This window comes from Trichomycterus rosablanca, chromosome 15, assembly GCF_030014385.1.
Source record: "Trichomycterus rosablanca isolate fTriRos1 chromosome 15, fTriRos1.hap1, whole genome shotgun sequence".
In the NCBI taxonomy this organism is placed as follows: Eukaryota; Metazoa; Chordata; class Actinopteri; order Siluriformes; family Trichomycteridae; genus Trichomycterus; species Trichomycterus rosablanca.
In genome coordinates this window covers 30,756,319-30,784,168 of record NC_086002.1, presented here as the reverse complement: position 1 = coordinate 30,784,168, position 27,850 = coordinate 30,756,319, and the positions used below count along the sequence as shown (strand labels likewise).

The following is a 27,850-nucleotide window of genomic DNA, read 5'->3' as shown; positions in this document are numbered from 1 at the left end:
GAGATCTGTATCGCGCACTGATCCCTCAAATCCCCCGTCTGCAGCCCCATGGGATCCTTACGGTCCTCCCTCGGACTGGCCGATCGCTGTCCGTCTAGCAGAACCGAGATTCGAACTCGCAATGGTGGGCTAGCCTGCTTTAGCGCTTAGCTAACAGTGTAAAGAAAGAAAGCACAAGGTCAAATCATTCAGTCAGTGGAATGTTAGCGTTTATTATCATCATCTGGACCCGGCTGGGACGTGCGTCCGGCGTTACATGCAAAGAACGACGTATCGTTTATATCGCTATCGTATCGTGCAATTCGTCGCGTCTGGTACGACACAGTCAGATCACCTGACCGAGGCTAGAGCGGTACAGGCTAATTTCAGTAACGTAAACCGTTATCAGCGGAACGGAGACCCGCCGCGGCTACGCCGACTGGCTCCAGGCGACGTGTCCGTCCTCCCCGAGTCTGACGGCGCCGCTGGCCACCAGCTCCAGAGCGGCGGGGAAGGCCCGGTGCTCCGCCTCCCGGATGCGCTCCGACAGGCTGTCCTCCGTGTCCTTGTTCAGGATGGGGACAGCGTCCTGGACCACGATGGCTCCGGCGTCCACCTCCTCCTGTTCAGAGTCGAGAAGAAATAAGAGTTGGGACACGTCTGGAAGGTTCCACATTTAACAGTTACTTTGAGTATTTCGGCCGCCGCTGCGAGGAATGCGACCTCTTATGCTAAGAAGAAGCTGCGTCGATTTCTCTGGGCCCGAAGTCACCCGAGATGGACCGAAAGACAGTGGAAACGTGTTCTGTGGTCAAACCGGTCCACGTTTCAGCTCGTTTTAAACATCTGTTCACCGTCTACGGTCCATAATATAATGAAAAGATTCAGGATGTCATGGGGAAAATCCTGGAGCCTTGAGGTCAAGGGCAAAAACAAAATAAGCTGCTAAATAAGCGTGACCGTCCAAGCCCTCGGGTGGGTGCTGTTCTACTTTGAGTACTTCGGAATATCGTCGTCACCTAAAACAGGCCGCCGCTGCATCGAGAAATGCAATTTGAAACTGTATTATTATTAAGAGGAAGCCGTATATACGTACACAGTTTTCTGGGCCCGGAGTAATCTCAGATGGACCGACAGACCGTGGACGTTTTTGGGATAAATTGAGGTCTTTCGCCACCTACAGTCCATAATATTATGAAAATCCTGGTGTTTAAAAGTGCTGTTCTACTTTGGTTATTTCGGAAAAACGTTGTCGCTTAACACAGGCCGCCGCTGCTGCGAGAAATGCAACCTGAACCTGTATTTATGCAAAGAGGAAGCCGCAGCTAGTTCTCTGGGCCCAAAGTCATCTGAGATGGACCGACAGACAGTGGAAACGTGTTCTGTGGTCGAGCCAGTCCACGTTTCAGCTCGTCTTTGGGATAAATTTAGGTCTTGCGCCACCTACAGTCCATAATATTATAAAAAGACTTGAAGAGTCAAGGGGAAAATCCTGGTGCTTAAAGGCCAGGGGCAGAAATCGCTGCTAAATAAGCGTCGCGTGACCGTCCAGCCCTCGGGCGGTGCTGTTCTACTTTGAGTATTTCGGAATATCGTTGCCGCTTGAAGCAGGCCGCCGCGACGAGTAATGCCACCTGAATCTGGGTTTATGCAAAGAGGAAGCCGCATAAGCGGATTTCTGCGTAGTTCTCTGGGCACGAAGTCATCCGAGATGGACCGAAAGACAGTGGAAACGTGTTCTGTGGTCGAACCAGTCCACGTTTCAGCTCGTTTTAAACCATTTTTTTACTGTCTACAGTCCATAATGTCATGAAAAGATTCAGGGAGTCATGGGAAATCCTGGTGCGTTAAGGCCAAGGGCAAAAAACAAGATAAGCTGCTAGATAACCACGACCATTTAGCCCTCAGGCGTCGCCGTTTGAGAAAATCAAGCTACATTAAGTACTTCGGAAAATCATCGCTGCTTAACGCAGGCCGCCACCGCAAGATATGCAACCTGAAACTGTACCTATGTGAAGAGGAAGCCGCGGCGAGTTCTCTGGGCCCTAAGTCACCCGAGATGGACCGAAAGACAGTGGAAACATGTTCTGTGGTCGAGCCAGTCCACGTTTCAGCTCGTTTAAAAAAAAATTTCGCTGCCTACAGTCCATAATATCATGAAAAGATTCAGGACGTGATGGCGAGAGCCTGGTGCGTTAAGGCCAGGGGCAGAAACCGCTGTTAAATAAGTGTGACCCCTTGAGTACTTCGGAAAATCATTGTCGCTTAAAACAGGCCGCCGCTGCATCAGGCCATATATAGATTTCTGTGCAGTTCTCTGGGCCTGAAGTCATCCGAGATGGACCAAAAACTGGTGGAGTTTTACGTGTCGTATATATTTAGCCTCTAGTCAACTTACAGCCACGAAGTGCACGGTGCAGCCGGTGATCCGCACCCCGGACTGCAGGGCCTGCTTCTGAGCGTTGACCCCTTTGAAGGACGGCAGCAGGGACGGGTGAATGTTCAGCAGCTTCCCTGTTCATACAGAAAAACAGATGCTAATCAATGATCAAATTGGCAGGTGGGGTCCTGCTATAGATTTATAGACGGCCGATTAATGCTAATTCATCGAAAGACTTGACCAATCATGTTGTCCCTCTTTATGGCAAGTTCCACCCACCGTGCCAGCTACAATAATCTGTCTTCATAAGATCTGTGTTACTTTATATTCCTGGAACAACACACTGATAAATAAAGTCTTTAGTGTGTGTGTGTGAGTATAAATACAGAGCAACTGCCGCTTACTGGATGTTTTTAGCACCATTCAGTGGACACAGGTCGTTTCCGACTGTAAAACGTTAGCCTGTGTGTTAGCGTATAGGGCTACGTACTGAACACGACTTCCCGTGCAGTTAGACGTTCCCCGCCCTCTTACCGTTCCACTTCCGGACGAAGGGCCCGGTCAGGATCCTCATGAAGCCGGCGAGACACACCAGCTCCACCCCGAACTCCTCCAGGACGCGGTCGATGGTGCTGTCGAACTCGGCGCGACTGCCGTACAGCTTGTGGTCCACCACCTACGCCGGGGCGTGGAGGGAACGTTAGCTCGGTTAGCATGTAACCGCGTTTCATTTTCCTGTCGATTCATTTTAAATAAATGTTTTCATGTGTGACGTTCATTTAAAACTCAACACACTTCATTTATTTCTAAACGATTCACATTAGAAGAGGAAAAATCAGAACGTTCAGACAAGGAAAGTGCAAATAAATAATAATAATAATAATAATAATAAAACAAAAATAATAATAATAAAACAATAATAAATAATAATAATAATAATAATAATAATAAAACAATCATAAATAATAATAATAAAACAATAATAAATAATAATAATAATAATAATAAAACAATCATAAATAATAATAATAAAACAATAATAAATAATATTAAATAATTATAATAAATAATAATAATAATAATAATAAAACAATCATAAATAATAATAATAAAACAATAATAAATAATATTAAATAATTATAATAAATAATAAGTAATAATAATAAATAATAACATTAAATAATTAATAATAATAAATAAATAATAAAAAGTAATGATAAAATAATTAAAACAATAAATAAATAACAATAATAAATAATATTAAAAACAATAATAATAAATAATATTAAATAATACACAAATAATAAGTAATCATAATAAATATTAATGATAAATAAAGAATAGAAATAATAATAAGAAATAATAATAAAGATTAATAATATTAAATAACAATAATAATAAAATAAATAAAATAAAATTATAAATAAATAAATAATAATAAAAATAGTAATGATAAAAATAAAAACAGTAATGATAATAAAAATAATAAATAAATAATAATATTTATAAAAAAAATAATAATAATAATAATAAATATTAGGAATGTAACCACAAGACAATTAAAAATTGGTGCACATGCGCTGCGATTTGAATCTGTTATTTATTTCAGATGAATCGATATTCACTTCACGGCACTTCACAAAGTTGTCAGGTAGGGGATTTATGTGAGGATACTTTTTTTTATTTGTGTTATTCATTTATTTATTTAATGTTGGATTTGTTTTACACTATAAGCATTATCTGGCATAGTTTGTACCTACCTCAGAAATAAAAGGGCGTTCATTATTTAGATAAATAAAAGATAAGCACAAATACATCGTATCGTGAACCCAGTATCGTGAATCGCATCGCATCGCGGGTAGAGTGTATCGTTACGTCCCTATTAAATACTGATGATAATAAAAATAATAATAAATAATGATAACAGTAATAATAATAACAATAATACTGATCACAGAAATAATAATAATTACAATAACAATATAATTATTAATAATAGTAATAATAAGACGACACAAATTTTAAGAGTATCTTCAGTAAGAACGTGACGTACCCGTGTCTGTATACCCGCCATGGAAGCTCTCTTCAGTCCCAGCACCCCCGGCCGATTCGAGATCACCACCACGATCTCAGCAGAGCTGGAGGGCTTCTTGGTGTGTTCCATCAGTGCCTGTAGGTTAGTACCTACACACACACACACACACACACACACACACACACACACACACACACACACACACACACACACACACACACACACACACACACACACACACACACACACACACACACAATATGTAATACAGTGTGACACTACACTAATCAGCCATAACATTAAAACCACCTCCTTGTTTCTACACACACTGCCCATTTTATCAGCTCCACTTCCCATATAGAAGCACTTTGTAGTTCTACAATTACTGACTGTAGTCCATCTGTTTCTCTGCATGCTTTTTTAAACCTGCTTTCACCCTGTTCTTCAATGGTCAGGACCCCCACAGGACCACCACAGAGCAGGTGTTATTTAGGTGGTGGATCATTCTCGGCACTGCGGCGACACTGACATGGTGCTGGTGTGCTAGTGTGTGTTGTGCTGGTGTCCACTCACTGTCCACTCTATCAGACACTCCTACCTAGTCGGTCCACCTCGTAGATGTAAAGTCAGAGACGATCGCTCATCTCATCTATTGCTGCTGTTTGAGTCGGTCATCTTCTAGACCTTCATCGGTGGGCACAGGGCGCCGCCCACGGGGCGCTGTCGGCTGGATAGTTTTGATTGGTGGACTATTCTCAGTCCAGCAGTGACAGTGAGGTGTTTAAACACTCTGATCCACTCATACCAGCACAACACACACTAACACACCACTGAGAATGATCCACCACCTAAATAATACCTGCTCTGTGGGGGGGTCCTGACCACTGAAGAACAACAGCATGCAGAGAAACAGATGGACTACAGTCAGTAATTGTAGAACTACAAAGTTCTCGACTCTCTCACTGGCAGACTGAACAACCGGGTCGTTTATTTATTTATTAGTGACCATGGCAACCATCGGCGTTTACGCTCTACAGCAGCAGACGACAAAAATTTAACAATAAATAAATAATATATATATATACAGTGCCTTGCAAAAGTATTCAGCCCCCTTGAACTTTTCAACCTTTTGCCACATTTCAGGCTTCAAACATAACGATATGAAATTGTAATTTTTTGTGAAGAATCAACAACAAGTGGGACACAATCGTGAAGTGGAACGAAATTTATTGGATATTTTAAACTTTTTTTAGAAATAAAAAACTGAAAAGTGGGGCGTGCAATATTATTCAGCCCCCTTGCGTTAATACTTTGTAGCGCCACCTTTTGCTGCGATTACAGCTGCAAGTCGCTTGGGGTATGTCTCTATTAGTTTTGCACATCGAGATACTGAAATTTTTGCCCATTCTTCCTTGCAAAACAGTTCGAGCTCAGTGAGGTTGGATGGAGAGCGTTTGTGAACAGCAGTTTTCAGCTCTTTCCACAGATTCTCGATGGGATTCAGGTCTGGACTTTGACTTGGCCATTCTAACACCTGGATACGTTTATTTGTGAACCATTCCATTGTAGATTTTGCTTTATGTTTTGGATCATTGTCTTGTTGGAAGATAAATCTCCGTCCCAGTCTCAGGTCTTTTGCAGACTGCAACAGGTTTTCTTCCAGAATGGTCCTGTATTTGGCTCCATCCATCTTCCCATCAATTTTAACCATCTTCCCTGTCCCTGCTGAAGAAAAGCAGGCCCAAACCATGATGCTGCCACCACCATGTTTGACAGTGGGGATGGTGTGTTCAGGGTGATGAGCTGTGTTGCTTTTACGCCAAACATAACGTTTTGCATTGTGGCCAAAAAGTTCGATTTTGGTTTCATCTGACCAGAGCACCTTCTTCCACATGCTTGGTGTGTCTCCCAGGTGACTTTTTATAGATATCTTTGAGAAATGGCTTTCTTCTTGCCACTCTTCCATAAAGGCCAGATTTGTGCAGTGTACGACTGATTGTGTCCTATGGACAGAGTCTCCCACCTCAGCTGTAGATCTCTGCAGTTCATTCAGAGTGATCATGGGCCTCTTGGCTGCATCTCTGATCAGTCTTCTCCTTGTTTGAGCTGAAAGTTTAGAGGGACGGCCGGGTCTTGGTAGATTTGCAGTGGTCTGATACTCCTTCCATTTCAATATGATCGCTTGCACAGTGCTCCTTGAGATGTTTAAAGCTTGGGAAATCTTTTTGTATCCAAATCCGGCTTTAAACTTCTCCACAACAGTATCTCGGACCTGCCTGGTGTGTTCCTTGGTCTTCATGATGCTCTCTGCGCTTTAAACAGAACTCTGAGACTGTCACAGAGCAGGTGCATTTATACGGAGACTTGATTACACACAGGTGGATTCTATTTATCACCATCAGTCATTTAGGTCAACATTGGATCATTCAGAGATCCTCACTGAACTTCTGGAGTGAGTTTGCTGCACTGAAAGTAAAGGGGCTGAATAATATTGCACGCCCCACTTTTCAGTTTTTTATTTCTAAAAAAAGTTTAAAATATCCAATAAATTTCGTTCCACTTCACGATTGTGTCCCACTTGTTGTTGATTCTTCACAAAAAATTACAATTTCATATCGTTATGTTTGAAGCCTGAAATGTGGCAAAAGGTTGAAAAGTTCAAGGGGGCTGAATACTTTTGCAAGGCACTGTATATATATATATATTGTTTTTACCACAGAGGACAGAATTTTAATGCAAGGTTATAAATAAAAGTTAATTAAAAAATGGATCGTTTGCTGAAGTTATGGGCACAGAGGGTACCAGGGGTCCTTATCTGACCCACACTGCAGTTACATATAACATATTAACATATTAGAAACGTGATCGATTCCTCTCACCCGTCCCGGAGATCAGCACGGCCACCTTGGTCTTCTTTCGGGAGCTGGCGTCCGTCTGGGTGGTGCCGTTCTGCGGTACGCAGGAGCTGGCGGCGGGATTAGGACCGGCTTTCAGGCTCTGCTCCAGGTTCCTGACCACCACGGAGTCCGAACCTGTCGGACCAGACAGAAAAAAAAAAAGAGGGTTTTGAGAACGAGGGCAAAAACCAGCCGAAAATCTCATACAGGAGGACGATCACCACTGAGCGAGTGTACGAGACGGCCAGAACACAAACAGAAGTTTGTGGTACCATAAATCCACCTCCTTGTTTCTACACTCGCTGTCCATACAATCACTGACTGTAGTCCATCTGTTTCTCTGCATGCTGTTGTTCTTCAGTGGTCAGGACCCCCCACAGAGCAGGTATTATTTAGGTGGTGGATCGTTCTCAGTGGTGTGTTAGTGTGTGCTGTGCTGGTACGAGTGGATCAGAGTGTTTAAACACCTCACTGTCACTGCTGGACTGAGAATAGTCCACCAGCCAACAGAGCCCCGTGGGCAGCGTCCTGACCGACTCAAACCGCAGCAATAGATGAGCGACCGTCTCTGACTTTACATCTACAAGGTGGACCGACTAGGTAGGAGCGTCTGATAGAGTGGACAGTGAGTGGACACCAGCACAACACACACTAACACACCGGCACCATGTCAGTGTCACTGCAGTGCTGAGAATGAGGTGGTACAGTGGTGGTCCTGACCCTTGAAGAACAGCATGCAGAGAAACAGACGGACTACAGTCAGTGATTGTAGAACTACAAAGTGCTCCTATACGGTAAGTGGAGCTGATAACACGGTGTATATTACCCATCTTTACGTTAAATTAGATCAGTTAGTCATGTGACACTCCGACGCCAGGCTCACCGGGCGCCCTGTGGGCGAGCGAGCCCACGATCCACGCCTCCTCCTGCGCCTGCACCTGCCTCAGCACCCTCTGCGCGTCCTGCTTGGCCACCACCAGCGCCGCCCCCAGGCCGCAGTTGAAGGTGCGGCACATCTCCTCCTCGGAGAGAGCGCCCTCCTTCTGAAGCCAGGGGAACACGGGCGGGATACGCCAGCGCGTGGCATCTAGAACGAACAAAAAACACTCGACACTTGACCACTCGACTCATAGATGAAGACGATCACCACCGAGTGCGTGTACGAGACGGCCAGGACGGAGAGAGAGCTGCTGGAGTCTTACCCAGGTCTGCAGCCAGCTCTTTGGGTACGACTCGGGGAATGTTCTCCAGCAGGCCGCCGCCCGTGACGTGGGCGTAGGCTTTGACGGCCCCGCCGCGCAGGACGGGCAGGAGAAGTCGGCTGTAGATCTTGGTCGGGGTGAGCAGCGCCTCGCCTGGGGAATAAAAAGGACGTTTATTTTTTTATTTCTCCCCCTTTAGCGCATCCGATCGTTCAGTTTGCATCGCGCTTCCTCTCCGTCTATGCCGAACCCCGCCCTGACCGAAGAGATCGAAGCTGACCCACGTCAACCTCCGAAAAACACGGGCAGCAGCCGGATGCATTTTTGCCACCCGCACATTTTTTTATGAGTTTGGCGCCACCTAGCGTTGCATGCGGAGAGGGCGCTCTCCCTCATCTCCTGTGCGGGCGCCTCTAATCAGCCGGCAGAGTAGGGCTGGGCGATATATCGAGTTTTAAAGATATATCGATATATTTTCATACGCGATATAAGATAAGACAATATCGCGTATATCGATATACAGTAGATGTTGCGTTCTATTTAGATCCGACAGCTCGTCGTTCCCTTCTCCCAGTTTGTCTCTGCACATGTTCACCTGCCCCGCCCCTCTCCCTCACTGCCCCGCCCCTCTCCCTCACTGAACACAACTCGCCCCTCCCCCACCACGTGAGTCCCCCGCAGGGCATGTTCTAAACAGCTCTAGTGACTATAGAGCTCCGTCTCTCTTCGAATCAATAACACTTGCACTGATGTAGATTTGAAAATGACAATACTGAATATAACATTTCAAGAACAAAACTGTTTGATGTTTATCTGAGCTTTGATCTGGTCTGGGTGCGGAGTTTTATATCGGGCGCAGAACGCCGAGACGAGCGAGCGAGCGAGCGCAGCTACTATGGGGGGAGCGAGATGCGGGTTTTACCCCGAAAAAATAATAATGAAAAAACACACAAGAAAAGCAAAAGAGAACTTAATATTTTCACAGTGATTGGGAGGGAAAGTGTTTCATTCGCGGGACGAGGATCAGAAACGTCTATTTAAATCGTAGCTTTTAAAAAATCTTATTTAACTGATCATTTGTATAAACATGGGACAGAGTTCATGATTTGTTCTAAAACAAAAGTAGTGATCAGTACAAACGGGATCAGTACAAACGGGACGTTATTTGAAGATGGGACTGTTAATGATTTCCTAAAAAAATGCTACAGAAGTCATCATTTATAAAAATAAATAAATAAAAAGTGTGTGATTTTGATCGAAATGCTACAAATGTGCTCATTCATACAAAACCGTCAGGAACAATATTTACAAAAATATCAGAGATGTGATCACTGACTTTTCCTGCCATGGTACATCATTGTTAATAATTATTCTCTTCACATATATGAATATTTATTATTATTATTATTATTAATCATAATATTATCATTAAAGGTGAACCATGCAACCTTATGTTATTCAGGAAGTTTGTATCCTACAAGTAGCCCAGTGGCTTACTCAGTACCCTTAAAGTAGACCTCTGTTTCAAACAGGTCGGGACCCCTGATTTAATATTTGCCAATAGTTTATTTTTGAGGAATTTCTCATGTTCATCTACAGCTGAATGTTAATAAAAGTGCCTGTATAACATTTGGAACATGTAGCTTTGTCTCAGAAGTGTCTTTTTGTTATTACTGTATGGGATGAAAAAATATCGAGATATATATCGTATATCGCCGTTCAGCTAAAAAATATCGAGATATATATCGTATATCGCCGTTCAGCTAAAAAATATCGAGATATATATCGTATATCGCCGTTCAGCTAAAAAATATCGAGATATATATCGTATATCGCCGTTCAGCTAAAAAATATCGAGATATATATCGTATATCGCCGTTCAGCTAAAAAATATCGAGATATATATCGTATATCGCCGTTCAGCTAAAAAATATCGAGATATATATCGTATATCGCCGTTCAGCTAAAAAATATCGAGATATATATCGTATATCGCCGTTCAGCTAAAAAATATCGAGATATATATCGTATATCGCCGTTCAGCTAAAAAATATCGAGATATATATCGTATATCGCCGTTCAGCTAAAAAATATCGAGATATATATCGTATATCGCCGTTCAGCTAAAAAATATCGAGATATATATCGTATATCGCCGTTCAGCTAAAAAATATCGAGATATATATCGTATATCGCCGTTCAGCTAAAAAATATCGAGATATATATCGTATATCGCCGTTCAGCTAAAAAATATCGAGATATATATCGTATATCGCCGTTCAGCTAAAAAATATCGAGATATTTTTTTGGACCATATCGCCCAGCCCTACGGCAGAGCTCGTAATCGCATTCTGACAGAGAGACCGCCACATCCGGTTCTTTGTCCCGCCCCCCCCAACTGAGCAACCGGCCAATCGTTGCTCATACAGCCGCCCGGCCTCGAACCCTGTGAGGCGGAGCTGGATTCGATACCGTACCGTACCGTGCCGTACCTACGGTCTGTCCGGGTGGCCCGAACGGCGCCGGGGATCCGTACCGCAGCCCCGCCCGCTCCAGCACCTTCCTCGCCAGGCTGAAGCCGTTGCTGTGGAGACCGGAGGAGGCGATCCCGATCAGCACGTCTCCGTCCCGGATGTCCTCCAGCCTGGGGAGGAGCGAGTCGCGCTCGGCGGCGCCCACGCAGAACCCGGCCAGGTCGTACTCGCCGGTCCCGTAGACCCCCGGCATCTCGGCCGTCTCGCCGCCTGGACATAAAGGAAACAATATGAGCTGCAATATGATGATTACCACTTAATTAATTAGTAAAGGTGTCCCGATACTTCTGGTCTCGATGCCGTTCTCGAATGACGCGCGGAGGTCCGAATCGTTACCATCAGACATATGAAATCAAGTATGTACAATAAGTGATGTGCCTTCAAGTATGTGCCAGCAGTTTAGACAAGGCCGTTTCCCTCTCCTCAAGTAGTGAGATGCTATCCAGCGCCCCGCCCTGACCTGCCGAAATTACTGCTTTACGGCTGGGATCACGAGGTCGAACGTCCAGCGTGCCTAGCCCTCTTCGAAGGCGTGTCTAGCTGTCCAGAATCGACTTTTTCGGAAGTCGATCGTTGTTACTATGGTGACGCTTGCATCGCCGAGAACCCGCGATTCTGTGGCGGGAAAGCGACAGACTAATACAACTGAAATCTGGCGACACCTGCTGGTAGAAAGGAGAACTGCGGCCCCGGAAATAGAAAATTTAAGCTAGCTAGATGATAAAACGGACATTTCTAGGAAAGAAATTATGAACCGGGTGCAAAGAATTTATTTATTTTTTATCGGTCGCCACAGTCACATGATCGACGCTTATAGTGATAACGATAATATAACTTAACACTGTTTGTTATATTTAAAGTATTTATCGTAGCTAGTTATTGGAATATTCGCCACACAGAGCGGCTCTGGAACGAATCGGAACGTCAGCAGGGGATTGACCGGCATCGGCGGCCCAGCTGTACAAATACCGTACTCTTTTAAACGGAGGGGCACAAATTCCCACGGGCACACTCCGAATTCTTGTGTTTTTGAAACGGGGTGTTCAGGCGTCCGGATACTTTTGCATCAAAAAAAAAAAAAAAGAAAAGAGAAAGGAATCGGTGTAGAAAATCCCAACAACATTGCTGCACCTACTGCTTCTAGACGGTGCGGGTCCCCTTTGGTTAAAAAAAATCAGGGATGCGTGTAGACAGGCTACGGTTAGTGATTGTATACCCATACCGTTACCCATACCATACTGTACGGTGTCCGGATACTTGTGGCACTATAGTTAACGACGAACGTCCAGCGGTGCCGTCGGCCAGTCGGGCGCCCACATACAGACGTGGCCGGATGGCCGAGCCCTCGCGGCACAAAGGGATCGACCGTTGTTACCACGGTGACGCTTGCATCGCATTCTATACTAATAATAGGGAAATTCTGGCGACACCTGCTGGTAGAAAAGAGAACTGCAGCCCTGAAAAAATATACACGGTCACATGACTGGCTTTGTAGACCCCGCCCCCTTTCTTTCCCATCCCGCCCACCCAGCAGACCTAGTGGCTGATAGTCGTGCCTGCTAGAAACGACTCGACGCTCACCGAGCAGGGCGCATCCCGCCGCCTTGCAGGCCTCCGCGATGCCGCCGACGACGGCCGCCGCCACGCTCACGTCCAGGCGCCCGCAGGAGAAGTAGTCCAGGAAGAAGAGCGGCTCGGCGCCCTGGGCCAGGACGTCGTTGACGCACATGGCCACCAGGTCCTGGCCCAGGGTGGTGTGGATGTCGCACGCCTGCGCCACCTGAGGGAGAAACGGGCGTGGGTCGTACGGCGATCGAGAGAATAACCGCGGCGTGCGTGCGTGCGTGCGTGAGCGCCGGTTCCTTCGGTACCTTCAGTTTGGTGCCGACGCCGTCGGTCCCGGAGACGAGGATGGGGTCGGCGAATCCGGCCGCCTTCAGGTCGAAGAGTCCGGCGAAGCCTCCCAGCTCGGCGTTACAGCCTAACAAACAAATCAGACCGAACAAATCAAATCACGTACAGGACATCGGATTCGATTCGACGTTGTTGCGGCAACAGTTTAGGGAAGGCCCTGCCCCGTTCCAGCGCAGACCGATTCGGAACGTCGGTAGAGGGCGTTATCGACCGACAGCCGTACGAACGCCGAATTCCCACAGGCACACTCCGAATTCCTGTGAGTTAGCCTGACTCAAAACGGGGTTCAAACCGTGTTTTAAAAAAATCCCAACAACATTGCTGCACCTACTGCTCCTGGGTGGTGCAGGTCCCCTTTGGTTAGAACGATCAGGGAAGCGTGTTTAGTGACGGGCTACGGTTAGTGATTGTATACCCGTACCTGAGCGTGACGTGGCCTTGGCTAAAGGTTTGATCAGGTCCACCAGCCTGTTCCCCGCCGCGATGTCCACTCCGCTGTCCTTATAGGTCAGTCCCCTGCAGGACGGACACATGACCTGTTAGAAGTCATCAGGAGTCATTAATTAACAAATTAATTGGGTTCGATTTGGTCCAGGATCCATTTATTTGTCTTCTCGACTTCAAATTCTCCTGAATCTTTTCACAATATTGTGCACGGTAGATGGTGAAAAACCCAATCATAATGTGATCCTGCAGCGAGAAATGTTCTTTCTGAACCTACTGAGGTTTGGAACTCGGTGGTGAGCCATGCCCCATCTTAGCTTGTAAAGACTTGCTCATGATTCCCTCTATCAATTTTTTTTTTTGTACTCATTTCACCTCCGTCCCAACTTCCGCACAGAACGAATCGTACGGCTTTCTCTTTCGCGTTTTAGGTTTCGGGTCGCGATCCTTGATGCCGCGGCGGACCGCCTTCAGTGACGACGGTTTTCTGAAGCGCTTCCTCAGATTCCCTGAATCTTTTCACAAAATTACGCAATCAGAGCTCAGGTGTGTAAAAACGTAGCCCAGCAGTGCCGACACCTGGCGGCTTCTTGAGCTGTCGGGCGGTCGGGCGACCACACGGACACACGATCGGCTGCGTCTCTGTAGGGGGCGGGGACTGTGGCTAACATAGAGATCGTTGTAGGAAGCGGCCGAACACGGATGCCAAGACTCCGCCCCCTGGTAGGTGAAAAGAAGCGACAGCCTCAGCCCGGAAGGGAAGAGATAACGTTACTTAGATTGGGGTGCAAAAAAGGGGGGCAATTAGCATTTTTTATTTAGCGCTTGTTTTGATTAGCTAACCAACATGAGTTCAATCATGGGGGGCGTCGTAACCGGCTCCCGGCGCACCTGGACCGTCGCAGGTAGGCGATGGCGCGGTGGCCGATGTCGCGGCGGTAGACGGCGCCGGGGAAGCCCACGGCGCCCACGCCCCGGTTGGCGCGCCGGAGGGCGTCGTCCAGGGTGGGGCGGACCGCCGTGACCGTCAGGACCCGGCCGCCGTTCGAGGTCACTCCGCCCGCTTCGGTCAGGGCGGTGCCGGCGTGGAACACCTGCAGCCCCGCCTCCGCCGCCTGAGCCAGACCTGCGGAGGGGAAACACAGATTAATAATGATCCGTCACCGTCCACAAACCACATTTCCAAAAAAGTTGGGACGTTTCGGAACGACTGGTATCGTCTCGAGGACGTTGCCTTGACGACAGCATGACGATATCGGCTTTTGCACCGTTCACCGATAACAGTCCGGATGGTCCTTTTATCTTCGGCAAAGTCAACCCAACGTCCGTTATCGTGGACCGCAGCAGACGTTTCCTGAGGCGAGCTCGGGACCTATTATTAAATTACTGTACGACTTCCTGAATTTGTTGACGCGGCGGCGGGCAGCGTTAATTGACGAGGGTTTTCTGAAGTGGCTACATTTATCACAACAGCGGTTTCCTGTTTTGCAGCACTCGGACCGAGATCTCTCCAGACTCCCTGAATCTTTTCACAATATTATGAACGGTAGACGGTGAAAGACCTAAATTTGCGATAAATTTTTCACTCCTATTTTGCCTCCGTCCCAACTTTTTTGGAGCGTCCCAACTTAAAAAAAAAAACATATCGCCATTGTGTTATTACACTTCTTAAGATGTTCACACATTTTAAAGACTGGGGCGGGTAACATGCTATAATCTTCGTTACGTTATTTGGGAACTCGCCTTATTCGTAACAAAATTGCAGCCGTCGCGCAAGATGCGCATCAGATTAATATCTGCCCTGGCCTGATTTCTTTTAAACGAGCGATCGGCGCTCAGGTGGCGCGGCGGTAAAAACACGCGCTGCCTTACCGGCTCGAGGCCGAGTGGCTACACGAACGACGATCGGCCGGTCGTTCGGTAAGGGGGGCGGGACAAGGGGCCGGACGTGGGTCTCTCTCGGTCAGAATGGTGCAGTTACGAGCTCCGCCGGCTGATTAGAGGCGCCTGCACAGGAGATGAGGAAGGCGTGCTCTCAGGGCGCGTCTCTCCGCACGCAACGCTGGGTGGCGCCACACTCGTCAATGTGTAGGTGAAAAGATGTACAAGCTTTTGCCTATTAATCGACCCTCTGCGATCACCTGTGATCTCCACGCCCTTCTTGTAAGCGCCGGGGTAGCCCTCGCTGGCCATGACCACGGTCACCGCCGCGCTGTCGTCCAGCCAGACGGGCGGGTTTGAGGCCAGTTGGCCTCGGAGCGTGTCCTTCACCACCTCGTACAGGTCGCTCTTCAGGAGAGGCAGCAGGACCTACGAACGAACAAGCAGAAAAAGCACCGTGATTATTTTCCTTTCGTACTCGACCGTGGACGTTTTTCACCGCCTACCGTACATGATATTGTGAAAAGATTCAGTTCCAGCCCTCGGACGGCACTGCATAGGAAATAGAGTACTTCGGAAAGCCGTCGTCACGCGACACGGTCCGCCGCTGCGTCAAGAAATGCAGCCTTAAGAGCTGAGCTGGGCCGTACATCAGTTCCTATGCAAAACACCGGAGATCTCTGGACCCCAGCTCATCTCGGATGGACCGTCCAGACTGTTATCAGCGAAAGGTGCAACAGCATCGGTGATCATTCGCCTCGTTTTGTCCCCGGCTGTGGTTCCTGTATCTGGGAATCTCGGCTGTGCCACCGGTCGAGGGAGGGGAGAACCCGCTGTGGTACGAGACTCTCCGTGCGCTATACGGATCTCTATGCGAAACGCGCTAATGAATCACGTGGTTAGATACTGACCTGGCACTCGGGGTCTCCGAACCGGCAGTTGAACTCCAGCACCTTTGGTCCCTGCTTGGTCAGCATCAGTCCTGCGTACAGCACGCCTAGAGAGAGGGTTCAAAGGTCACTACAGGTCACCAACCTGCACGTTTTCTTATATAATGAACTGCTGCTATATATCTGTCTGTCTGCTTATATATCTGTATATGTCTGTCTAGCTATATATCTGTCTGTCTGCTTATATATCTGTATATGTCTATTAGTCTATATATCTGTCTGTCTGCTTATATATCTGTATATGTCTGTCTGGCTATATATCTGTCTGTCTGCTTATATATCTGTATATGTCTGTCTGGCTATATATCTGTCTGTCTGCTTATATATCTGTATATGTCTGGCTATACATCTGTCTGTCTGCTTATATATCTGTATATGTCTGTCTGGCGATATATCTGTCTGTGTGCATATATATCTGTACATGTCTGTCTGGCTATATATCGGTCTGTCTGCTTATATATCTGTACATGTCTGTCTGGCTATATATCTGTCTGTCTGCTTATATATCTGTATATGTCTGTCTGGCTATATATCTGTCTGTCTGCTTATATATCTGTATATGTCTGGCTATATATCTGTCTGTCTGCTTATATATCTGTATATGTCTGGTTATATATCTGTCTGTCTGCTTATATATCTGTATATGTCTGTCTAGCTATATATCTGTCTGTCTGCTTATATATCTGTATATGTCTGTCTAGGTATATATCTGTCTGTGCTTATATATCTGTATATGTCTGTCTAGCTATATATCTGTCTGTCTGCTTATATATCTGTATATGTCTGTCTAGGTATATATCTGTCTGTGCTTATATATCTGTATATGTTTGTCTAGGTATATATCTGTCTGTCTGCTTAGATATCTGAATGTCTATTAGTCTATATTATCGGTCTGTCTGCTTATATATCTGTATATGTCTGTCTGGCTATATATCTGTATGTGTCTGTTAGTCTATATTATCTGTCTGTCTGCTTATATATCTGTATATGTCTGTCTGGCTATATATCTGTATGTGTCTGTTAGTCTATATTATCTGTCTGTCTGCTTATATATCTGTATATGTCTGTCTAGCTATATATCTGTCTGTCTGCTTATATATCTGTATATGTCTGTCTGGCTATATATCTGTCTGTCTGCTTAGATATCTGTATGTCTATTAGTCTATATTATCGGTCTGTCTGCTTATATATCTGTATATGTCTGTCTGGCTATATATCTGTCTGTCTGCTTATATATCTGTATATGTCTGTCTGGCTATATATCTGTCTGCTTATATATCTGTATATGTCTATTAGTCTATATATCTGTCTATCTGCTTATATATCTGTATATGTCTGGCTATATATCTGTCTGTCTGCTTATATATCTGTATATGTCTGGCTATATATCTGTCTGTCTGCTTATATATCTGTATATGTCTGGCTATATATCTGTGTCTGCTTATATATCTGTATATGTCTGGCTATATATCTGTCTGTCTGCTTATATATCTGTATATGTCTGGCTATATATCTGTCTGTCTGCTTATATATCTGTATATGTCTGTCTGGCTATATATCTGTATGTGTCTGTTAGTCTATATTATCTGTCTGTCTGCTTATATATCTGTATATGTCTGTCTGGCTATATATCTGTATGTGTCTGTTAGTCTATATTATCTGTCTGTCTGCTTATATATCTGTATATGTCTGTCTAGCTATATATCTGTCTGTCTGCTTATATATCTGTATATGTCTATTAGTCTATATTATCTGTCTGCTTATATATCTGTATATGTCTATTAGTCTATATATCTGTCTGTCTGCTTATATATCTGTATATGTCTGTCTAGCTATATATCTGTCTGTCTGCTTATATATCTGTATATGTCTATTAGTCTATATATCTGTCTGTCTGCTTATATATCTGTATATGTCTGTCTGGCTATATATCTGTCTGTTTGCTTAGATATCTGTATGTCTATTAGTCTATATTATCTGTCTGTCTGCTTATATATCTGTATATGTCTGGCTATATATCCGTCTGTCTGCCTGGCTATATATCTGTCTGTCTGCATATACATCTGTATATGTCTGTCTGGCTATATATTTGTCTGTCTGGCTACATATCTGTCTGTCTGCTTATATATTTGTATATGTTTCTGGCTATATATTTGTCTGTCTGGCTATATATATCTGTCTGTCTGCTTATATATCTGTATATGTCTATTAGTCTATATTATTTGTCTGCTTATATATCTGTATATGTCTGTCTAGCTATATATCTGTCTGTCTGCTTATATATCTGTATATGTCTATTAGTCTATATATCTGTCTGTCTGCTTATATATCTGTATATGTCTATTAGTCTATATTATTTGTCTGCTTATATATCTGTATATAATAATAATAATAATACATTTAATTTGTAATGCACTTTACATTTGTGTACAAATCTCAGTGCCAAAACAATGCAACATTTAACAAATAATTAACATACATACAAAACAACATACATACGCACCAACATATAAACATGTAAATCAAATAAAACCACAAATGGACTCAAATGCCAAAAAAATATTACTTTTCAAATTTAACCTAAATGCATCTATTGTGTGGGACTCCTTTATGAAAAGTGGAAGACTGTCACCCTTGAACCTCATTTTGAGAGCGTGGAATAGGTAAGCTGGTTGGAAGATCGTGGAGCTTGTGGAGTGGAGTGAACACAGAGAAGGTCTGCGATATAGCTCGGAGCCGAGCCGTGTATATGTCTGTCTAGCTATATATCTGTCTGTCTGCTTATATATCTGTATATGTCTATTAGTCTATATATCTGTCTATCTGCTTATATATCTGTATATGTCTATTAGTCTATATATCTGTCTGTCTGCTTATATATCTGTATATGTCTGTCTGGCTATATATCTGTCTGTCTGCTTATATATCTGTATGTCTATTAGTCTATATTATCTGTCTGTCTGCTTATATATCTGTATATGTCTGTCTGGCTATATATCTGTCTGTCTGCTTAGATATCTGTATGTCTATTAGTCTATATTATCTGTCTGTCTGCTTATATATCTGTATATGTCTGTCTGGCTATATATCTGTCTGTCTGCTTAGATATCTGTATGTCTATTAGTCTATATTATCTGTCTGTCTGCTTATATATCTGTATATGTCTGGCTATATATATATCTGTCTGTCTGCTTATATATCTGTATATGATTTTGGCTATATATTTGTCTGTCTGGCTATATATATCTGTATATGATTTTGGCTATATATTTGTCTGTCTAGCTATATATACCTGTCTGTCTGCTTATATATCTGTATATGATTTTGGCTATATATTTGTCTGTCTGGCTACATATCTGTCTGTCTGCTTATATATCTGTATATGATTTTGGCTATATATTTGTCTGTCTGGCTATATATATCTGTCTGGCTGCTTATATATCTGCATATGTCTATCTCTATATATATCTGTCTATATCTGTATATGTCTTTCTGGCTATATATCTGTCTGTCTCTATATATCTATTTAGCTATATATCTGTCTATCTGTATGTCTGTCTGTCTGCCTACATATCTATACGCAGGGTCGAGAACCGGGACGAATCGCATACCTACGTACGGCGCGCCCTCTTCTTTCATGCCGTCCACGGTCTTCTGCAGGACGGTGGCTTTAATCTGTTGGAGCAGCTCTTCGGACACCTAAACGACAAGATCACAAATAGAGCACAACTACTGCTCAGATCCAGGGTTCGAATTTCGTCTGTGGGAATTTGTACCCGCTACACGTGTTGGCGAGCGTCGCGAGTTGGCCTCTGCTTACCTGTGGGGTCGGACAGTAGGCCCCCATTCCTCCCGTGTTTGGCCCCAGATCGCCATCCAGCAGCCTTTTATGGTCCTGCGCCGGCGGCATGGCGGCGACCGTCGAGCCGTCGCTGAAACACAGACACTGTGGAGGGGACGTTAACGGCGGTACAGAACACGTACAAACCTCAAATCTATTAAAATAAAAATACTCACGGACACTTCCTCCCCCTCGAGCAGTTCCTCCACGACCACCGTGTCCCCGGCCGAGCCGAACGCCTTGTCCTGGAACGTACGGACAGTGTGTGAGTCCAAGGTCACACGACCCTGTTACACATTACGCCTGACGCCCCGCGTGGATGTTCCGGTTCATTCCAAAGCTGTTCTCTGCCACTGTCTGTATAACTGTCTGTATAACTGTAACATGAATTGTAGTATGATCCCCGACACCCGGACCATCCTCACCACGACAGGTAAGTATTTATTTATTTATACTATTTACCACATTAACTGTGTTAGCCCCTTTCCCCATTCATTACAACCAGACTTAGTGATGTGTAAGGTATCCTTACATCATCACAATAACGGTCTATCTATATTATCTGTATGTCTATCTGTCTGTCTATATTATCTGTATTATCGTTCTGTCTATATTTTTGTGTCTGAATATCTGTATCTCTCTATCTGTATTATCCATCTATATTATCTGTCTATCTGAATATGTCTGTCTATATTCCCTGTATTATCGTTCTGTCTACATTATCTGTCTATCTACATTATCTGTCTGTCTATCTGTCTCTGTCTACATTATCTGTCTGTCTATCTGTCTCTGTCTACATTATCTGTCTGTCTATCTGTCTCTGTCTATATTATCTGTATATCTGTCTGTCTGTCTACATTATCTGTCTGTCTATCTGTCTCTGTCTATATTATCTGTATATCTGTCTGTCTGTCTACATTATCTGTCTATCTGTCTGTCTCTGTCTATATTATCTGTCTATCTGTCTGTCTCTGTCTATATTATCTGTATGCCTATCCGTCTGTCTGTCTATATTATCTGTATGTCTGTCTGTCTGTCTATATTATCTGTACGTCTATCCGTCTGTCTGTCTACATTATCTGTACGTCTATCTGTCTGTCAATATTATCTGTATGTCTGTCTATCTGTCTACATTATCTGTCTATCTGTCTGTCTATATTATCTGTACGTCTATCCGTCTGTCTGTCTATATTATCTGTACGTCTATCTGTCTGTCAATATTGTCTGTCTATCTGTCTGTCTATATTATCTGTATGTGTCTGTCTATATTATCTGTATGTCTGTCTATCCGTCTGTCTGTCTATATTATCTGTATGTCTATCTGTCTGTCTATATTATCTGTACGTCTATCCGTCTGTCTGTCTATATTATCTGTACGTCTATCTGTCTGTCAATATTATCTGTATGTCTGTCTATCTGTCTACATTATCTGTCTATCTGTCTGTCTATCTGTCTGTCTATATTATCTATCTGTCTGTCTATATTATCTGTACGTCTATCCGTCTGTCTGTCTATATTATCTGTACGTCTATCTGTCTGTCAATATTATCTGTATGTCTGTCTGTCTATATTGTCTGTATATTATCTGTATGTGTCTGTCTATATTATCTGTATGTCTGTCTATCCGTCTGTCTGTCTATATTATCTGTATGTCTATCTGTCTGTCTATATTATCTGTATGTCTGTCTATCCGTCTGTCTGTCTATATTATCTGTATGTCCGTCTGTCTGTCTATATTATCTGTACGTCTATCCGTCTGTCTGTCTATATTATCTGTATGTCTGTCTATCTGTCTATATTATCTGTATGTCTGTCTGTCTATATTGTCTGTCTATCTGTATGTCTGTCTGTCTATATTATCTGTCTGTCTATCTGTCTGTCTATATTATCTGTCTGTCTATCTGTCTGTCTATATTATCTGTCTGTCTATATTATCTGTCTGTCCATCTGTCTGTATCTGTCTGTCTATATTATCTGTATGTCTGTCTGTCTATATTATCTGTATGTCTGTCTGTCTATATTATCTGTACGTCTATCCGTCTGTCTATATTATCTGTCTGTCTACATTATCTGTATGTCTATCCGTCTGTCTGTCTAGATCATCTGTATGTCTGTCTATATTATCTGTATGCCTATCCGTCTGTCTGTCTATATTATCTGTCTGTCTGTCTACATTATCTGTATGCCTATCCGTCTGTCTGTCTATATCATCTGTATGTCTGTCTGTCTGTCTATATTATCTGTATGTCTATCTGCCTGTCTACATTATTTGTCTGTCTGTCTATCTATATTCCCTGTATGTTTATCTGTCTGTCGTGTGTGTGTGTATATACATATATATATATATAAAAAATCAGATAGATATATACAGACAGACATATAGCTGGATATGTAGATATATAGATAAATATTGCTATAGAAGGACAGAGCAGCACCTCATTTATTACGTCTGATTTGGGACACGGCCGCCGCTATAAACACGCCGCAGTAGCAGCTGCAGACAGAAAGACGTCTGACCTGACGTGTGTGTGTGTTACTACATAGAAGCACCACAAAAACCCACCTTCATGATGTCCAAAACCGCCTGGCAGGCCTCGTCCTCGTCTTTAGCCACTATGACCCCCTTCCCTGCAGCCAGGCCACTCGCTTTCACCACCAAGGCTGGAAAATCCGCACTGCATGAATTAGAAATGACGAAAATCAGTCAAAGAGTCGCTACTGCCGGCGTGCTAGCCACCTGTTTTTAACGGATTACCCTCGGATATAGGCGCAGGCCTCCTGTGGGTCGGTGAAGGAGCTCCAGCGCGCCGTGGGGATCCCGTGCCGGTCCATGAAGCTCTTGGAGAAACTCTTGCTGGCCTCCAGCTGGGCCGCTTTCGCCGAGGGCCCGAAGCACAGCACGCCCGCGGCGCTCAGGTCGTCCACCATGCCTGCGGCGGTGCGGTTTATCGTCAACGTCACCGTAACAGCATTGAAAACATCAAAAATACTCGATTTTAACCGTTACCTGCGGCTAACGGAGCCTCCGGTCCGACCACCACCAGTGAGACGTTATGATCTTTACAGTACTGAGCCAGGATGGCGTGATTACTCACACTCACAGCTGCAGAGACACAAAAAAGGAAAACGAGCGCTTGATTTGGTAACGCGGGTCATGTGACCACATACTTTTGACCATCCAATGCGTGTGTACAATTTTTTTAACCCTTGACTGATTAGACCCAGGTTTGAACCAGGGGTGGGGCAGCCGAGGTCGGTTGGAGGATCGTGGCCGAAGCCCTGCAGAGGTACTCCTGACCCGAGTTCACTGTTGGAACTGGACCCGCCTCGACCCTGACCAAGGTACTCACCCGAGTTGGAGATCTTTCCGCAGTCGGCCGTGCCCGCGTTGCCGGGGGCCACCAGGACCCGCTGGACGCGAGGCGACTGGGCCAGCCTCCACGCCAGCGCATGCTCGCGCCCGCCGCCGCCGATAATCAGCACGCGCTCGGCCATCCTGCGACACCAGAACAAGCCGGTCAAGGTCCAGATCCCAGAAAGCACGTTATAGTAAACGAGCTTCACCTTTAATGAGGAACCAATCACATTCAAGCTCAGGTTAAACAGTAGTCAGTACACCACGGAACACAAGACTCTCCGTACCAACCTGAAATAATCGAGACGCTTTATTTCATGACGGAGCCTTCACAGACTCTCCGGGCGGCACAGACGAAGCACGACGTCTAGTTAAAAGGGGTAGCGTCAGCGTTACGTACAGCTGACCTTCACGCTAGCTTTCACTTCGCAATATCCATGTAAACGAATCACATAAATATAAAGGCGATAACTGTCCAGGATGCAAATGAGGTCGTAATTTAACGGAATTTTAATTCATTTCCGACAGCTGCTCGATTCCCGCGCTCTCATCCACCCCCAGTGCGCAGCGTGTGGTTCCGATTTGAGCTTTTTTATGCGTTTATACTACGAATATAAATATATATAATATAATATATAATGTTTCTGCTGCCACACACTGAACTATATTGACAATGTTAGACTGATTTCACCTGTTTATTCAAATATTGAAAAGTCTTTTTGTATTTTTGCACCTTATTTACTTTTTAGGCTCCATTGCCAATTTTACGCTGCTAATGTACAACACGTCACTACCTCATGAACCATTGTACCGTCTAGATCCTAGAGGATCGCTGATCGCTGTTTTGTACCTGTATGTAGCTGAAATGACAATAAAACCTCTCCGACTCTGAAAATGGAGATCCGTATCGCGCACAGAGGGACCCCCGGCATCACCCGTCTCGTTGCGCGGGCGCCGTCGACCGGCCGCCAGGAATCCCCCTCGGACGAGCCGATCCGTCGTCCGTACAGGCGCCCCGCGGCCGAGATTCGAACTCGGGCGTCCGAGACGTCAGGTCTGGCGTGCCAGCGTATTGCACCCCCGAGCGCAAAATTTAAGTTTAATCAAACCGATCGGGGCTTAAACTGTGGCCCTGAACCCACCACTGGGTTCCAGACTGCTAATGAAACAGCAGCACAAGGAATAAAGTGCAGAACCTTGAATTAGCGGATGTCTGATGCTAACGCCCTTTGATAAATTTGCCAATCTGGCTGACGCAATGCTGAATAGGTGTAGAGCACACTGACTCCGGACTTCGGAGCAATGGAAATGTCGTCTGTGGGAATGAAATGACCAACTATATGGAATAGCGGTAGCCTAGTAGGTAGAACTTTGGGCTATCGAACTTAAGATTGCGGGTTCGAGCCAAAGCCCTTAAATCTCTGGGTCCCAGAGGCGTCGCACATTATATATGACAAGTCAATCTAGAACGTTCTTGATTAGGATTCGTCCTGCTGGCTGTGTAACGGCGTGGAAAATCGACCTATGGATGCTATTGAGTCATAACCAGTGACCTTTTTACTGAAATTTAAATGACACAAATGTCACAGTAGCAGTTGGGACACCCAGTACGCCCCTTTCTTCACTGACTTCAGTTCCCAGCCATACAATTAGGGTCATCTTTCGACTGGACGGGCACAAATTCCCACAGATATGCCTCCTCAGAAGATGCTTATGGAACAGTGGTTCCTCTCCAAGGTCTGGAGAAAACTTGGATCCAAAACCACCAACCTGAAGCTCCTGGAACACTGGGAACTCTGGCCTAAAGGCTTCTCCTCCGGTGTCACCCATAAGCTCCATGTTAATGTAACGCTCGCTCGACTGCGGACACATTCCAGCTGTTTTGAACAGATCCTTGCAAGAAACATCTGCAGAAACTTGTTCCTACTTGACACACAGTCTATGAAGTGGTGCATAGGACAAATTCCAGGTATAACAGCTGGTCAAATGTGAGGTAAAAAGTGGAGGGCCACCAAACTTACAGATAAACCCCACAAAGTTGTGCAATGGTTTGAGCTGAGCACAAGCACACGTGCTTTCCAGATCACTTGGATTGATCAGAACTTGTGCACTCGTGATTTAATTAGATTAAAGTTGAGGATTTGTGGTATTTTATGCTATTAAATATTTAAAAACATATAAATGATGATGTAACTGTCTGTCTGTCGTTCATACTGACCTGATTTCAGCCCGTTAGAGTCCAAAACTCAGCGTGAACTCGACACGAGTCAAAAGTTACAATTAAAACAACACAAAAACGTCTTAAAAACCAACTTTTACACGTTATAAAACTATAAAATGAGGTAAAATTCGACGTCTTACCTTGTTACTGTGGTAAAGATGCACTGAAGACCAACGGCTCTGCCTGAAGCGCGAGGACCCGCGAGCTCGAGGCGAGACACGTTTCGTCACACCTGAATTCAGACCCTTGAAGTCCCGCCTCCTGCTCTCGGATTGGCTGGTAGCGAACCGCCTTCTGCGCGCTGATTGGCTATCATCGTACACTCGTCACAGCTATACAAAAAAACCGCCATTTACCTCAGAAATCTGTCGTTCATTCCTGTTAGCTTTACACCGGTCAGGGTCGCGGTGTGCGCCCGGAGTTAGTATTATTCACTAAATGCTAGGTGAATTGTCGAATATACGTCTTAAAAGTTGTCACAGAGTACTGAAACGCACAAATACAAACCCAAATCCGAAGCAAAACCTCAGCACAGTGTGAAAAATGCTAATAATAATATTGAAATTAAATTTCTTTACTAATTTATATAATTACGATGACTTTTATTTCATCGTAGACAGTCCGAACACGATATATTTCGTGTTCCGTGTGGTAAACTGCGTTTCGTTTGTTAATATGCATTCATTCCACGTTCCAAAAGAAAAATAATAATAAAAAGTTGGGACGGTAAAGCATTTACCACATTACGAGACGTTTTAGCAATATTAGCAAAATTAGTAAGCTATGAAATGTAATTTTGTACCATTTTTCCTGCAAAGGTGCCCAAAAGTACGTGGTGTTGTATTTTTCGTACCAACATTTGACACATTTTCTGTTCGGGACAGGTTAGGACTGCAGGCAGGCCGGTCTAGCACCCGCACCCTCTTCTTTTTCTGTTTTAAACAGCTTTTTATTCTGATTCAGTGTTACCCAAACAACGCGCGCTAGAAAGAAACACCTCCCGAACTTTGACTGAAGGCGAGGGTTGAATTTGAGGCTGTTTTCAGAGTTTATATAACCCACCTCTATTCATAACCCACCCCTATTCGGGTCTGATAAAACACGCCTATTTTAAGTTTGTATTGTAACCCACCTCTATTCATAACCCACCCCTATTCAGGTCTGATAAAACATGCCTGTTTTAAGTTTGTATGTAACCCACCTCTATTCATAACCCACCCCTATTCAGGTCTGATAAAACATGCCTGTTTTCAGTTTTATATAGCCCACCTCTATTCGAGTCTGATAAAACATGCCTGTTTTCAGTTTGTATGTAACCCACCTCTATTCATAACCCACGTCTATTCAGGTCTGATAAAACATGCCTGTTTTCAGTTTTATACAACCCACCTCTATTCATAACCCACCCCTATTCGGGTCTGATAAACATGTCTGTTTTCAGTTTTATATAACCCACCTCTATTCGAGTCTGACAAAACACATTTGTTTTCAGTCTTCAAGTAACCCACGTCTATTCATAACCCACCCCTATTCAGGTCTGATAAAACATGCCTGTTTTCAGTTTGTATTGTAACCCACCTCTATTCATAACCCACCCCTATTCAGGTCTGATAAAACATGCCCGTTTTAAGTTTGTATGTAACCCACCTCTATTCATAACCCACCCCTATTCAGGTCTGATAAAACATGGCTGTTTTCAGTTTTATATAGCCCACCTCTATTCGAGTCTGATAAAACATGCCTGTTTTCAGTTTGTATGTAACCCACCTCTATTCATAACCCACGTCTATTCAGGTCTGATAAAACGCCTGTTTTCAGTTTTATACAACCCACCTCTATTCATAACCCACCCCTATTCGGGTCTGATAAACATGTCTGTTTTCAGTTTTATATAACCCACCTCTATTCGAGTCTGATAAAACACATTTGTTTTCAGTCTTCAAGTAACCCACGTCTATTCATAACCCACCCCTATTCAGGTCTGATAAAACATGCCTGTTTTCAGTTTTATATAACCCACTTCTATTCGAGTCTGATAAAACATGCCTGTTTTCAGTTTGTATGTAACCCACCTCTATTCATAACCCACGTCTATTCAGGTCTGATAAAACATGCCTGTTTTCAGTCTTTATATAACCCACGTCTATTCGGGTCTGATAAAACACACCTGTTTTCAGTCTTTATATAACCCACGTCTATTCGAGTCTGATAAAACAT

The 27,850-nt window shown here is 44.3% G+C and overlaps 1 protein-coding gene and 1 pseudogene across 4 annotated transcripts; one reads left to right on the top strand and one right to left on the bottom strand.

Annotated features, from left to right (window-relative positions):
• LOC134328691 (NACHT, LRR and PYD domains-containing protein 3-like) overlaps positions 1–27,850 on the top strand; it is a 1,194,473-nt pseudogene that overhangs the window by 404,710 nt on the left and 761,913 nt on the right.
• gart (phosphoribosylglycinamide formyltransferase) lies at positions 193–25,855 on the bottom strand. Of its 4 annotated transcripts, none has more exons than XM_063009288.1 (22): positions 25,774–25,855; positions 23,408–23,553; positions 23,065–23,160; positions 22,813–22,987; positions 22,621–22,732; positions 20,234–20,302; positions 20,037–20,162; positions 19,828–19,915; positions 16,178–16,263; positions 15,527–15,695; positions 14,277–14,511; positions 13,363–13,457; positions 12,899–13,008; positions 12,609–12,807; positions 10,986–11,237; positions 8,494–8,646; positions 8,175–8,378; positions 7,274–7,426; positions 4,413–4,543; positions 2,894–3,035; positions 2,378–2,493; positions 193–601 (listed from the first exon to the last, which is right to left on the bottom strand). In XM_063009288.1, the coding sequence occupies exons 2-22, from the start codon at positions 23,550–23,552 to the stop codon at positions 410–412; spliced, it is 3,048 nt and encodes a 1,015-aa protein (XP_062865358.1). In that variant the 5' UTR covers position 23,553; positions 25,774–25,855; the 3' UTR covers positions 193–409. The 4 variants fall into 4 exon arrangements, with proteins under 4 accessions (XP_062865358.1, XP_062865357.1, XP_062865359.1 ...); XM_063009287.1 differs by having other exon boundaries at positions 23,408–23,621; positions 25,774–25,835; XM_063009289.1 differs by lacking the exons at positions 8,175–8,378; positions 8,494–8,646 and having other exon boundaries at positions 23,408–23,621; positions 25,774–25,837.